Below are 15460 nucleotides of genomic sequence, written 5' to 3' on the forward strand. Positions count from 1 at the left end.
GTGCACTAAATTTGAACTAATTTTGAATTAGTTTTCATTTTTATGTTTTTCATTTTAATTTTAGTTCAATTTTTAGTATGTTTGTTGTGTGTTTTGTGTTTTTTATGTATATGTATATTTTTTATTAATTTTTATTTTAGTTTTACATTTCATTTTTTAGTACATCAAGGTCAAAATAAGACAGTTTTTCCCCTTGCCAACTGAAATAAAACAAGTACTGTGTATAATAATGTTTACTGTGCTTTTAAGCCCGTGTTCTCCAAACTATGATGTATTTGAGAGAGGTTTAAGTCTTAATTTACACTCCATGTGGGAGTCCGTACCTGTGAGAGCAGTCCACATGCTCTCATGCTCAGGTTTGGCCAGCCCTGTGAGAAGTCTTAATTGCAGTTGTAGTTGTTCATCATGGAGGCTGTTGGAGTTTGGAAGGGAAGGAGGGATGAGATTGGGGGAGATGAACATGTGGCATCTCCCCCATCGCCAGCTGCCCCGCTCCTCTCTGCCTCTCACTCCCTCTTCATTTTGTCTGACCTAATAGTTAATGATATGTTAATAGTCATTGAGGCTGCTCTCGCCTGGCGTCCGCTGTGTGTGTTAATGTGGACGTGCGGTGGCTCTGGCCGGGGTGCAGTGACTAGATTGATGTTTACCAGCTTGTGTGTCCTTCAGCTCACGTATATTTGTCCTTTGTTAGAGAAAACACAAGGCTACTGAGTTACAGACCATGTTTACTGCTGTAGCACTGGAAGGCAGGTGTGTTCTTGCTTGAGGGTTTGTGGACTATAGTTGTAGCATCTAACAAGTGCTTACATTGAAGCAAATAATCATAGCTTCATAGTAGTTTCAGGGCAGAAAAATGCAATGAATTGGTTTTATTTATTTTTTAAATTTGCCTATGTCCACAGTAAGACCAAACATGTAAAGTCAACATTAAAACCACTTTATTTCTGTAATTTAACATATATTTGAATGAACATAACTGGTTAACATGATTTTTCAGTGTCTTCTGGGATTTGTTTTAGAATATATTAATTAATATTTTTATGTGTTATATATATATATATATATATATATATATATATATATATATATACATACTCAACATGAAAACCATTTTATTTCTGTGATTTGACATATGAATGAGTTTTTTTTTTTTATTATTATTGTAATTATTATTAAATATTATAATTAATATTTATTAATTACATTTGAAAGGGTTTTCAAAAAGAAAAAATGTTACCTAAAAAAAAAAAATTAAGGGTAAAGTTCTTTTTAAAGAAATTAGGACCCAGCAAGGATGCATTCTATTTACCAAAAGTGACAGTAAAGACATTTATAATGTTAACTTACAAAAGATTTCAAATAAATGCTGTTTTTTTGGGTTTTTTTTACTTTTCATTGATCAAAAAAAATCTTGAAAAAAATATATCAAGGTTTCCACAAAAATATTTAGCACCACATCTGTTTTCAACATTGATAATAATATGATATGTTTCTTGAGAGAGAGAAAAAAGCATATTAGACTGATCTCTGAAGGATCATGTGACACTGAAGACTGGAGCAATGATGCTGAAAATCCAGCTTTGCATCACAGGAATAAATTACATTTTAAAAAAAATTAAGGGTAAAGTTCTTTTTAAAGAAATTAGGACCCAGCAAGGATGCATTCTATTTACCAAAAGTGACAGTAAAGACATTTATAATGTTAACTTACAAAAGATTTCAAATAAATGCTGTTTTTTTTGGGGTTTTTTTTACTTTTCATTGATCAAAAAAAATCTTTAAAAATATATATCAAGGTTTCCACAAAAATATTTAGCACCACATCTGTTTTCAACATTGATAATAATATGATATGTTTCTTGAGAGAGAGAAAAAAGCATATTAGACTGATCTCTGAAGGATCATGTGACACTGAATACTGGAGCAATGATGCTGAAAATCCAGCTTTGCATCACAGGAATAAATTACATTTTAAAAGATATTAAAATAGAAAATATTTTTTTTAACTGTAACAATATTTCTGGTTTACTGTGTGTGTATATATATATATATATATATATATATATATGTGTGTGTATGCATATACATATATACATATCTCAATGTAAAAATTTATATTTCAGAAGTTTTAAATGTATTTTAAAAATGTATTTTAAAAAAATAAATTTAAGGAGCTGTGCCCACAGAATATATTATAAACCAGAAAGACATTAGTTCCAATTATTATTCCATACTGCTAATATGAACACTGATTTTTGCACATGCGAAAGATTAATTTAATTGGTCTATTGTTTTAAAATGCCCCATAAATGTTAAACTACTTAAAAAGAAGACACATCTTAATAAAGATGCTTGTTTTGGGCATATTTATGTAGACCAACAATTAAAAAAATTGTTTAGATAAAAAACAAGAATGCATTCTGTGTGAACGGCCCCTGAGGGTCAGCAAGAGGGTACAAACATGATGCAGGAAACCTTGACTGATATTTTAAGTGGACTTCAGGGGCAAAATTAAATGCTAAATGTGTAGAATATAGTCCCTTGAAGCTTTTTGTTGCTGTAAGTAATGTAAATAAGCATCCGTGTTAGCGTAGCATTTATGTTAACGCATCTATATTGGCATATTAGCATTTCAAATGTAAAGTGCCATATAATGGGCTAGTATTAGCATTAGCGCGGTGTAATGTAAAGCGTAAGTCTAACACATCACCTCCAGCAGATGCGTGCTCAGGGAGGAAGTGATGCGCTAGCGGGCCGCCGTGGGACGTGCTGTTGTCAGCTGCATATCAGCACGCTGTAAATAGCCCAAGGCTGTGCTGTTTTATAGGCGAGTAGAGACCGCACGCTCTCTCGCCAGCTGCCGATGCTGCTTTAAACTCGCAAATAAACGAGAGAGGGATGCTTTTCCACCCCGTCTGTGTAAACCTGATTTTCATAAAAAGGTGATCAGATCAGCTGTGACATTGTGCATAATAACTTGTTGTTTTCTTGTCGTTCCTTTCTGGCATTTTCTCGCCCGGGGTGCATCACCCTACAGATTATCTGAGGCGGTGGGAGACAATATGTAATTAACCCATGTGACCTCAGTGTCTTAATTGTTGACTGTTGAAGACCCAACAGCAGCACCTCCAGCAGTGATATCCGTACCATGAGGCTTCCTTTAGTCCACATTTCCTAAAGATGCACACGTAATGCAGAAATGACCCAACACAGCTGCTCTTTTCTTATGAATGTGACTTTTATCGATATAAATCAGACTTTGTTTTGCAGAGTATTTATGTATGGCATCTGTGATCTGGAGTTGTTCATTAGCGGTGCTTGCTAAGCATGGTATTACGCATTAAATGTTCTTTTAACCGTTAACATTAGTATATAGCGGTGTTGTCGTCACAATAGTGAAAGTTCTCACTTTTTTTGATGATACCTTGAAAAATATCGATATTCTATACTCTGGGGAAAAACTGCTACAACATTAAGGGCATAAAATTTGATATTTTTGTTGAAATATAAATATAACATGGCTAGAACATGACAATGAGGTATATTGTTCATTAGTGAAAACTTCTTGTTGTAAAATACTGGAGAAAAATTTAGGAACTTGCATACGTTTACTTATAAAAAAGTGTTTATTTTATCTATTTTTACCCAAAATAGGGCAGTGTAAGGATTACTATGTAATATGTAAAGTCTGTTTCATTCATACTCAAGTCAAAGGGTGCCCTTCTGCAAAAACTACAAATATGCCACACAAAAGTAATGTAGCTTATGACGTTCCAGGAAATCCCTAATATGGACAAAGACATCCATTTATCGACATAGCTGAATAAAAAAGAAGATAGAAACTGATCACTTAACTGAAGACAATAAACACACGACCACGGCAATACCTGTATATAGTTTATCCGTGTTCTTCAAGCCATCTCAGGTATTTTCATTTCAGATATTTCAAAACTCCAAAAACGTATCGATACTGGCATTTCACTGCAGTTTCCAGCTTAAACACTAGAGGCAGTAAAACGAGATTTTAGATTAATAAAGACTTATTTTCACAACACTATTTTATGACACGCTTACCATAGTGCTTTATTTTTAATAATTAGCACAGTTTAACATGTACATCACATAACTATCTCCATATGTATAGCTTTTCTGAACTTGCTCGGTAGCTCACCTAGTACAGCATTGCACTTATAAAAGAAAGCTGGTTGCTTCAGCAAATGTGTTTTTATGTTGTATTCGCTTTTGTTAACACTGTCACTTGAGTTTATAGTAGTGTTTAGTGTTAGTGGTACGTTATTTTCAAACACTGTATAGCATTAACCTTTTAGTGCATTTAAATACACATAACAACCAACAATGCCAGATTTATGTTTCAGATAAAACTGAACAAAGTTTTAGCACCACTCACAGGACATTTCGCTTTTAAAGTGCTGTGAAACATGAAAGAAGCAACATAATATCCTTTTGCAGAAATCTCGTCACAAGCATGTTTTTCCAATGAAGCCTGTGTTGTCATTTTCAATGAGCGAGCAGAGGCAGGCGGCAAAACTGTTATGGCACTGAAAACACAACTGCTTGCCAAGCTGTGCTAGCGGCTCACACCATGCAAAATAAAAAGTGATTTTGCAGCTGCAGTCTGTCATTAGCCAATCACAGGTGATTTTGTTCACAATCAAGCACTTTAGCTTTTATGTGGTTTTGTGTTCTTCACGCTGCTATGTTGCATTGAAAAGAAATCTTAGTGAGAAATAACTTTTAATTGAGAAATGAATTCAGTTTTTGGTTATTTTTGTTATGCATCAGCATTATTTTAGTATAATACTGTTATATTTTTATTAATAGTTTGAATTAGTTTAAAATGTTATATTTTGTGTTTTATTAAGTTTTAGTTATTTTGTGTGTTTTTGTGATTTTTATTGCTCTGTTGTTTTTTTAATACTTAATGTTTTTTTCTTTATTTCAGTTTCACTTTGTTGTTTTAGTACATGAAGTACACTAAAAGAAAATGAGAAATGTTTTCTTGGCATTTTTTTTCTTTTTCTTTTATTAGTATTTTTTTATATATTTTTTATTTCAGTTAACGTTTATTTTATTTCAGTTGACATTAATGTTTTTTTAAGATTTTATTTTAAGTTAAATATAAGGCAAGGCAAGTTTATTTGTATAGCACATTTCATACACAATGGTAATTCAAAGTGCTTTACATAAAATAAAATAAAAACAATAATCACAACAATAAAACAAGGAATTTAAAAACTTTGAAAAAAAAAAAAAATTTGATTTAAGAGGTTTAAAATGAATTTAAGAAGACGATTATACATATAATATAGTGCAATCAGTTCGGACATCGCACAGTGCTCATTCAATAAATGCACAGCTAAACAGATGAGTTTTGAGTCTGCATTTAAATGTGACTAATGTTTTAGCACATCTGATCTCTTCTGGAAGCTGATTCCAACTGCGGGTGGCATAATAACTAAAAGCACATTCTAGTAAAAATTATGTGAATTTCCCTTTCATGTTGGCTGACATGGTAGCACATCCTGATATATAACATTACTGTTTATCACGATATGATCAATCCATAGTTTTTCTGAAATATAAACTTCTTGACAGATGCCTGTGTGATTGAGTTGACCAATGAAATTGAGTTAGCAGGAAAAAAACTGGTTTGGAAAAAATTAACTCCGCTACCTTTATTGATATGAATAATGTTTATGTATCGCTCACACCGTCCCTTAGAGTTAAGGCGTCTGTGATCCGAAGCTGTTAATTGACGTTGTAATTGTTGCTCTTTAATGATGTGTCAGTGGTTTCCACACGGGATGCGGTTCTGTTTGCAATTCTGGGCTTGATGGCTTCCCTCTCTGAGCTGTGAGGAATAAGCTATTTCTGAGACTCTCGCCTGACTTGTTTCTTCTCTTTCTCTCTTTCTGTTTCCTCCACAGTCCCTGGATGGATTTATATTTGCACTAAACAAGGAGGGGAGGTTTTTGTACATCTCAGAGACGGTGTCCATATACCTGGGGCTTTCACAGGTGAGTGCACGTGAGATTTTCACTCTCCGATCTCTTTTCGTCCATCGGTGCGGAAGAGAATCTGGACAAATTAGTGTTAGATAAACTCCTGCGGGTTTGTTAGCTGCAGTTTAATTTGCTGCGTTCATCACTGCATATTTTAAGCGCCGGAGAGATGTTCTCATTGTAATGCTGGCACGTTCTCCGCTCCTGTTGGCTCGTGCCCGGGCCTTTCAATAAACAGACAGATCGGCGAGGTCAGACGGTGAGAAAGTGACCTTCAGAACTCCAGGTTCTGTCTAGCTGAGCTTCATCTCGAGTGCTAGCAGGCTTCAATCAAACTAGACACGGCTGCACAACAGGCAGCTTCTGTTCACCGGTGGTGGAAAAATCCACACAAATCATCAGAATGGTCTTGTATGAGGGATCAAAACCACCGCACAAGTGCCGTCAAGATTCTCACTGTACCCGTTACTGTAACAGTTTAACTCGTTTTTGTCTATCAGAGATAAGGAATCGCTTTGGATGTGCTCAGGATGGCAAACTACCTGCTAATTTTGAAAGAAAACGCTATGCAGCTTTTATACGGTTCACAGCGTGAGGGTCCAAAATGGGAAGTATACTACCTGAGCACACTGTATCCCACAATGCAATGCACTCGATTCAACCTTTCATTTCTAGTTGGACAGACAAACCAGAGGTGATGCCAACCTCGATTTTGAATCTCAAAGGCTAGTTTTACTCAAAATTGGATTCAGTGTACAGTATAAATTGGCATACTAACTACTATTTTTGAAGAAAAAAAATACAGAATTCATTATATATACTGTGCACAGACTGCACGTACCTGGATGACACGGGTTCAGAATATTCAGTATAAAGTCACATTGCATGAAATATTGTATCCCACAATGCCATGCACTCAGTTCAACCTTAGCTTTCTAGTTTGGCATAATAAACCGAAGGTGATTCTAAACTCGATTTTTAATCTCATAGACTTGCTTTATTCAAAATTGGAAAAAAAAAAGTTTATGCCTGGACTCCCTGAATTTTACACACTGTTTTTCACAATTAAAAAAAACTTGCTTTACTCAATTTTATTTAGTTGAAAATATTTTTTTTTTTACATATATTTTAACTGGACCTGAATTTAACAAAAACATATACAACTGCTGTAAACATTTATCGTTGCATAATGCAAAACCATTTTACATACTTAAATGACTTAATGCCGTATACAGTAGGGTTGTGACGGTGAGGAAAGTTTCTCACCGGTTAATCGACGTGTGACAACACCGGTAATACCGGTATCACCGCGGGGGCGGCGGCGTTCCCTCTTTCCTTCGCTTTTAAATAGCTTGTAAAAGCTGTGTGCGCATTTTACTTTCACTTTGAAATGGCGGCAATTCGGCGTAAAGCATTTGTTCGTTTTTAGTTTGTTTGAATTTCCCCTCTTTTCCTCGCTTTCCTTTGCTTTAAATAGCTTGAAAGCGCCGTGCGCATTTTACTTTCACTTTCAAATTAGTGGCAGTAGTATGTATACACGCATCAGAATACCTGGATGGTTCAAAAAATGAACCAGAGATGATACTTCACTTTTTCAGACTCTGAAAATTGGGATATTTTTGCTCAAAGTTGGATTCAATGCAAATTAATGATATGCATTTCTGAGATTTATAAAATGTTTTGCATAAAAATAAAGTAAGAAAGTATTATGCGTTATGTATACTGTGCACAGTATTTATGTATTTATTTGTTTTTGTATGCACAGAATATGCAGATGAAAAATAGCAGGCAGTATGCTGTACATACTATTCAGTGCACTATGATTCCATACTCAACATACGCTTTCAATCAGGTTCAAGTGCTGCTATGACCTGTCAGATCTGAACATTGTAAATATTGAGTCTTCTAAATTATAAAAGCAACAGTGGCTGTAAAAGACTAATAAAATATTCTGCTAGATAGAAGGATTGAGATATGAATGTAGAAGAGAATACTAAAGCAAACTCTAAATTAATTCAGCATTAATTGATTGATGATTTTTATCAAATAATTGATTAATTCTCAAAATCCTGGCTTTTGGAATTTGGCTTGCTCTTTTTCCGTGGTATTATCTTTAGGTTGGCCTGCTGATAAAGTGCTTGTAAAGTCTTTAGTCTAAGTAGGTTTTATTATCTTACATGGTTAAGCTTATCCCATAACTCTCCTGATCTTAATTGCCAAACCTTTTTCTTCGTTAATCTGTCCTAGAGGCCACATATTTATAAGGTGTAGTTCATTATTTTCATCGTTAATTGGATGAGCAATTTGCCAGCTTTTCTGCATTGACAATTTTATGCATTTTTGTGCTGTGGGTAATCAAAAATAGACTATACTATATATGAATTCATATATATATATATATATGAATATATGTTAGTTAATTAACATTTGTAGAAATTAGACTTTGGCGCTCAGTTAATGCACATCTCCAGCCATGCAAGTAATCACCAGGATAGCTTATCTTTTTGTAAATGTCTGTTTGATAACTAAACTTTGATTAATACAGGGAATATTAATTCATACCACATTCAGGGTTGTCGTAGCTTAAGTCTGGTTTGCATTTTTCTGTCAGAAATAACCATGGCAGTAAATGTGGTCTGAATAGCTTTAATGGAGTGGTACTATCGGTCAGATTGAACACGTCTCCTTGAACCCTTTTTTTAATCTAGCATAATGGTTGAAAATAGCCGTTTAACCCTACATGTTGTAACCCTGTAAGTTACAGCCCTGCATTGCAATTGTAAGAGCCAATAGATCTCTCGCGAGCGCTCCGTGTGAGCGCTGATTTCCTAACAGCTAATGATGGAGGTTATTAAAGATTCAGGGCTTGAACCATACTGTGGCCGTTACACTAGGCACAGTCGATAGCATGACCTTTTAGCACCACGGCTCAATCATACGAGCGCTCAGCTGCTCAAATCCAAGCTCTGCTCTCAGACAGATACTGCGGCCTCGCAGGGCACTAGAGGAGCACTAATCTCTAAATCGAGCTCTTCCTCAATCCGTTTGAAAGTAGATAGGAAGCGTCCAGTCATGGAGTCCACTGTCCTCATAATGACATCGGCTGGACCTTACTGTGATTTCAAACCGACTGCACAATAGTCATGGACAGTGTGATTTCATGGCGTGTTTTGTAGAGTGGTTTTGATCCTAGGTTACACATGTTGGATGCAAGTTATCTCCATTAGGATGTTTAATTAATCTGTAGTAAATATTTATAATTATACTTATTCTTAAAATATTTCATTTGTTAATAAATAATATTTATTATTATTATTTTTATAATTGTATATATCTACACACACACACACACACACACACACATGTAGAATTAGTATTACATATTTTGTTTGTTGATAGATAACAACAAAAATAATAATAATAATAATATTATTATTATTACATTTTATTAAAAAAATTTATTATTTAATTATTATTATTATTATTATTAAATATAATAGTAATATAAAAGTAACACACACATTAATATGTGTAATTATAATTAATTAATATAATTTAAAAATATAATTAATAATTAACATATAATTTAATTACTTAGTATTTTCATTATTATTATTAAATAAAATAATGTATTTGTTATTAAAAAATAATAATTAGTAGTACTATACTATATATGAATTCATATATATATATATATATGAATATATGTTAGTTAATTAACATTTGTAGAAATTAGACTTTGGCGCTCAGTTAATGCACATCTCCAGCCATGCAAGTAATCACCAGGATAGCTTATCTTTTTGTAAATGTCTGTTTGATAACTAAACTTTGATTAATACAGGGAATATTAATTCATACCACATTCAGGGTTGTCGTAGCTTAAGTCTGGTTTGCATTTTTCTGTCAGAAATAACCATGGCAGTAAATGTGGTCTGAATAGCTTTAATGGAGTGGTACTATCGGTCAGATTGAACACGTCTCCTTGAACCCTTTTTTTAATCTAGCATAATGGTTGAAAATAGCCGTTTAACCCTACATGTTGTAACCCTGTAAGTTACAGCCCTGCATTGCAATTGTAAGAGCCAATAGATCTCTCGCGAGCGCTCCGTGTGAGCGCTGATTTCCTAACAGCTAATGATGGAGGTTATTAAAGATTCAGGGCTTGAACCATACTGTGGCCGTTACACTAGGCACAGTCGATAGCATGACCTTTTAGCACCACGGCTCAATCATACGAGCGCTCAGCTGCTCAAATCCAAGCTCTGCTCTCAGACAGATACTGTGGCCTCGCAGGGCACTAGAGGAGCACTAATCTCTAAATCGAGCTCTTCCTCAATCCGTTTGAAAGTAGATAGGAAGCGTCCAGTCATGGAGTCCTCTGTCCCCGTAATGACATCAGCTGAACCTTACTGTGATTTCAAAGCAGCTGCACAATAGTCATGGACAGTTTGATTTACGGCATGCTTTTTAGAGTGGCTTGGGGTTGATCCTAGGTTACACATGTTGGATGCAAGTTTTCTCCATTAAGATATTTAATTAGTATTAAATATTTATTTTTATCATTATTATTGAATAATTGTTATTATTTGTTATTAATAATATTTAGTGTTTTGTGTGTGTGTGTGTGTGTGTGTGTGTGTGTGTGTGTGTGTGTGTGTGTGTGTGTGTGTGTGTATTAATATAATATATTTATTGAATTAGTATTACATATTTTTGTTGTTAATGTTATAAAATTGTATAAAAATATGTTATTGATGCTTATTAAATAGTAATGAACTAAAGTAATACACACATTTAATTACTTGGTATTAAATATGTATTATTATCATTATTACTGAATAAAATAGTTAATAATATGTTATTATTATTATTATTTTCATTTTATTTTCACTTATTAACAAACAAAAATGTAATAATATTAATAATTAAACCAAAATAAAAATCCAATCCTATAATAATAATAACATTATTGTTATTATTATTATATAACAAATACAACATTTAATACTAATTTAGTAATATATTATATATTATAATAAATGTTCTACTATATAATATATTCTAAAAATATATATATTAAATTATTATTAAATAATATTATATTTACTAACAAGCTATTTTATTTAATAATAATATGAATAATAATTATTTTATTATTCAATAAAATGCTAGTCTTCTTTCCATCCTGCATTATTTTCCATTGATTATTCTGTTTCACTTAGAAATATTTCTGCTTGCAAGTTTCTTTATATATTAGACTGTGCTTTAGCGTGACTCTTTTCAGTATGTTTTTCCACGTTCTCTCCTCTGTCCATCCGTCCCCTCCTCTCAGCTCTCCTCAGGTCAGCGAGCAAAGGATGTGAAATTGCTTTTCCCTCCATGGCCATTGACCACCTTGTGTTAGATTAATATGTGCAGACCGGAGAAGCCCGCAGATCTTTACAGCGAGCGCGAGCTTCTCTTCTTGTACGGCCGACATTACCGTGATGCTAAACAATGGCACCACCTGCCCTCGGCTCTTCGATAATACAGTTAATGTGCTTCCGGATGTGTTTTCACTCTCTTATCTCGACGGTCTTTGACTCCGCTCTCAGATTCGGCCGATAACGAGGATTTTACATTTGACAGTAAACGAAGCAACACCCCTTTTCATCCGTATTATTCAGGTCAACAGATGGCCGCTTATCCGTTTTTGCCACGCTAATAGCTGTTATCATTTAACTTCTGTATGTAAATAGGCATATGTTGCCAAATTTTTCACTTGTCTGAGTTTTTCATCCCTCTCTGCTTGACTTCTGCGCCGGGTGATTAGTTCATCTCCAATAATTAATACGTGATGGATGCACAAGCATCTTTCCCAGATTAATGGCCAGGTTTGTAGTTATGGTCGACGTAAATTGAGAGGCGGCGATAACATCGTGCCGCTAGGGGTTTTCTTACTGAGTTTTCTAGGTGCTTTGGAAAAAGGACCTTGTCGCCGGGTCATGGTGCGTCGCTCGTGCGACATCGCACACGGGCAGCTGTCTGTTTTGTAATTGAGATGTGTATGTTTGCTTTTGTGTAACAGATGGCAACGTGTGCTCACGCTGATGGCTAGGAAAATAATAATTGCATTATTCCGGCCAAAAGAATATTAGCTTCTGGAATATGGCCATTTGCAACCGGCACCCCTGCCAGTGCAGCATATGCACTTGCATGGACTAGATATCCAAGGAAATTGATACATCTGGAATAAAGCGACCATCTGAGATCGACGTAAATTGAGAGGCGGCGATAACATCGTGCCGCTAGGGGTTTTCTTACTGAGTTTTCTAGGTGCTTTGGAAAAAAGGACCTTGTCGCCGGGTCATGGTGCGTCGCTCGTGCGACATCGCACACGGGCAGCTGTCTGTTTTGTAATTGAGATGTGTATGTTTGCTTTTGTGTAACAGATGGCAACGTGTGCTCACGCTGATGGCTAGGAAAATAATAATTGCATTATTCCGGCCAAAAGAATATTAGCTTCTGGAATATGGCCATTTGCAACCGGCACCCCTGCCAGTGCAGCATATGCACTTGCATGGACTAGATATCCAAGGAAATTGATACATCTGGAATAAAGCGACCATCTGAGGTCTCATCTGCCTCGTAGGATTTAGATTTAAGCACGTTCCTGTTCCGTAACCGCCAGCTTAGCCGTCGTACAGTACGCATGGTGACATCTGAAGGCCGAGTATAATGTACCATATGGTGGAGGAATTTGCCGCTCTGCGTTTGGCAATAGTGACGGCTCTGGATTGCCTCCAGGCAGCTGAATGTGTACTTCCTTTTGCCGTTGTGAGAAAGGGCGTCGCTTTCATTTGGCTGTAGACCCCTCTGCCCCGTCTCCATTCAGGGGAGGATTGAATGTAGACATCTGCTGTGCTGTAGGTGACAGGGGAACGAGTGTGTCCGCCAGAGGCTCCCACACGCTCAGTCCTCCTCCCCATCACTCAGACGCTCTGGCCGCGGGAGACTTGAGGAGTATCGAATCTATTAGCATAAACGTCTGGCCGATTGTCTGATCACATCTTTGTGAGTCAGTCGCCCTGCGTCTCGATCCTTCCTCTCGCTCTCTTGTTCACACCCACTTGTGTCATTTATCCTCTGAAGTGATGCTTTTGAACGTCTTTTGCATGACTAGTGAAGCTGAATGGGTGGATCTCTGCCAAGAACATGTCTGCCTCATATCTCACCCCAAAGTTTAAGGAAGGACTTAAAGGGTCATGAAACCCCCCGTTTCAGCACTGGTTAGTTCTCACCGCAGTTTTAAAAAAAGCTAAAAAAAAAAGTGGGCGGGGTGCACAGTGGAGCGGAAGAGGGGAGACAGACAACACACACAGCTTCGCGTTCAGACAGTTTCATTTCGCTCCCATCGAGTTGAAAACACAAATAAATGCACAGCCATTTGCACTCTGCATCGAAAACATTTATATGAACACGCTGTTGCACCTCTGAGAACTTTTAAGGTTTATTCTGTGGCATTTATTATAAGCCTTTTGATGGGTTGTGTCACAGTGCTGTAAAAAAAAAAAAGGTTATGCTCACCAAGTGAATGAATTGCGTTTGTGCCGAACACTCTTCTTCGATCCATGAACGTTTCTCTTAGTTAATGTGCAGCGAGGTCATCTCACAGTCTGCCGTTTCAGCACTGGTTAGTTCTCACCGCAGTTTTAAAAAAAGCTAAAAAAAAAGTGGGCGGGGTGCACAGTGGAGCGGAAGAGGGAAGACAGACAACACACACAGCTTTGCGTTCAGACAGTTTCATTTCGCTCCCATCGAGTTGAAAACACAAATAAATGCACAGCCATTTGCACTCTGCATCGAAAACATTTATATGAACACGCTGTTGCACCTCTGAGAACTTTTAAGGTTTATTCTGTGGCATTTATTATAAGCCTTTTGATGGGTTGTGTCACAGTGCTGTAAAAAAAAAAAAGGTTATGCTCACCAAGTGAATGAATTGCGTTTGTGCCGAACACTCTTCTTCGATCCATGAACGTTTCTCTTAGTTAATGTGCAGCGAGGTCATCTCACAGTCTGTAACATCTGTCATAGCAAATCAACACATGCTGACTGTTGTGAATAATTAAGCGAAGCATCTTCTCATAGGATAAGAACACCCAGTCTCATGAATAATTTAATAGACACCAACGCATCATCGATGTACTATAGTCCATTGCCACGTCACAAATTGTGACGTCAACACAATGTAGATTTTAAACCCGGAAGATGAAAATAGCGCAAAAAAACTTAAAATTAACCAGTTTTCTCCAACAATTAAAATTATCAGATGCTAACATTGTCTACTATGATGTGCAACACCTCTGCTAAAATCTCAGAAAAAGTAGTCTGGGGTTTCATGACCCTTTAAGGCATTTTAATAAATTATGATTTGATTTCTCTGTTTACAATATATATATACAGTATATTGTAAACAGATAAATCAGATAATAATGTATTAGTATTATCATAGTTTTCATAACAAATGTGCATCAAGATACAGTATATGAAATATTGCTAAAAATGTCATGAACTTTTTTTAAATGTGATTTTTGCAAAATATCTAAAGGATTATTATTATTATTATTATTACTTGTGTATAAATTCATAGAATATTTCATATAATACATAATGTAAAATTATTGTAGTTATCTTTATAAATAAATAAATAATATATGTTATATATATATATCTTATTGATTTTGGGGTGATATGTGACCTGGACATATTTTTGTGGCGTGTCTGAATAATTATTGAATTTTATTACACTGTTAGACATTTCAAAGGGTTTTTACAGTAACTTACTGGCAACACTGTTGCCAGTAAGTTACTGTAATTAAGATTTACAGTAGCAAACTGTATTTGGTTTACAGTTGCCAACTGTAATTTTTACAGTAAATTACTGAATTGAAAATCCAATTCATCAGTATACTACTGTAATTAATTCATTTTAATATACTTCATTAGATTTTATAATAATTTTTATATATAATTCATTTTATTTTTACCCTACATAGGTACTACTGGCATTCAATTAAAACAGACACAATAATTACAAAATATCAAATTCTTTATTTAAAACATTGCATGTATAACACTTATAAATACAGTCTTCCAATGCTCGAACAGTTCATCTTCACCATTTCTCCTGTCTTAGGACATTTTGCAGTGCATTCTGTTGTATCATCTGAATTTATCCTAACAAAGAATCTTTAGGCAACAGAAACATAATGGGGAAAAAAGATAAGCAGCCAAAGAATACATAGCCATCTGCAAAACCCAGGTGCTGCTCCAAAACATGGCCACCACCTTTGCTCACCAACCACTTTGTTAGTGACAGAAATGTCTTCTCTGAAAAACAAGTAGAAATTTTTTAAACTTTTAAAAGGCAAACCCCATATAGAATACACAAA

General features: G+C 35.3%; 1 protein-coding gene across 1 annotated transcript in view; it reads left to right on the top strand.

The window, feature by feature from the left end:
* Positions 1–15460, top strand: part of npas3 (neuronal PAS domain protein 3) — a 341558-nt gene that overhangs the window by 213992 nt on the left and 112106 nt on the right. Inside the window, exon 5 of the mRNA XM_016274094.1 lies at positions 5952–6041. Coding sequence (XP_016129580.1) covers positions 5952–6041 — 90 coding nt within the window. The remainder of the gene's footprint in view (positions 1–5951; positions 6042–15460) is intronic.

Source organism: Sinocyclocheilus grahami, unplaced genomic scaffold (assembly GCF_001515645.1).
Source record: "Sinocyclocheilus grahami isolate Dianchi unplaced genomic scaffold, SAMN03320097.WGS_v1.1 scaffold84.1, whole genome shotgun sequence".
Lineage (NCBI taxonomy): Eukaryota > Metazoa > Chordata > Actinopteri > Cypriniformes > Cyprinidae > Sinocyclocheilus > Sinocyclocheilus grahami.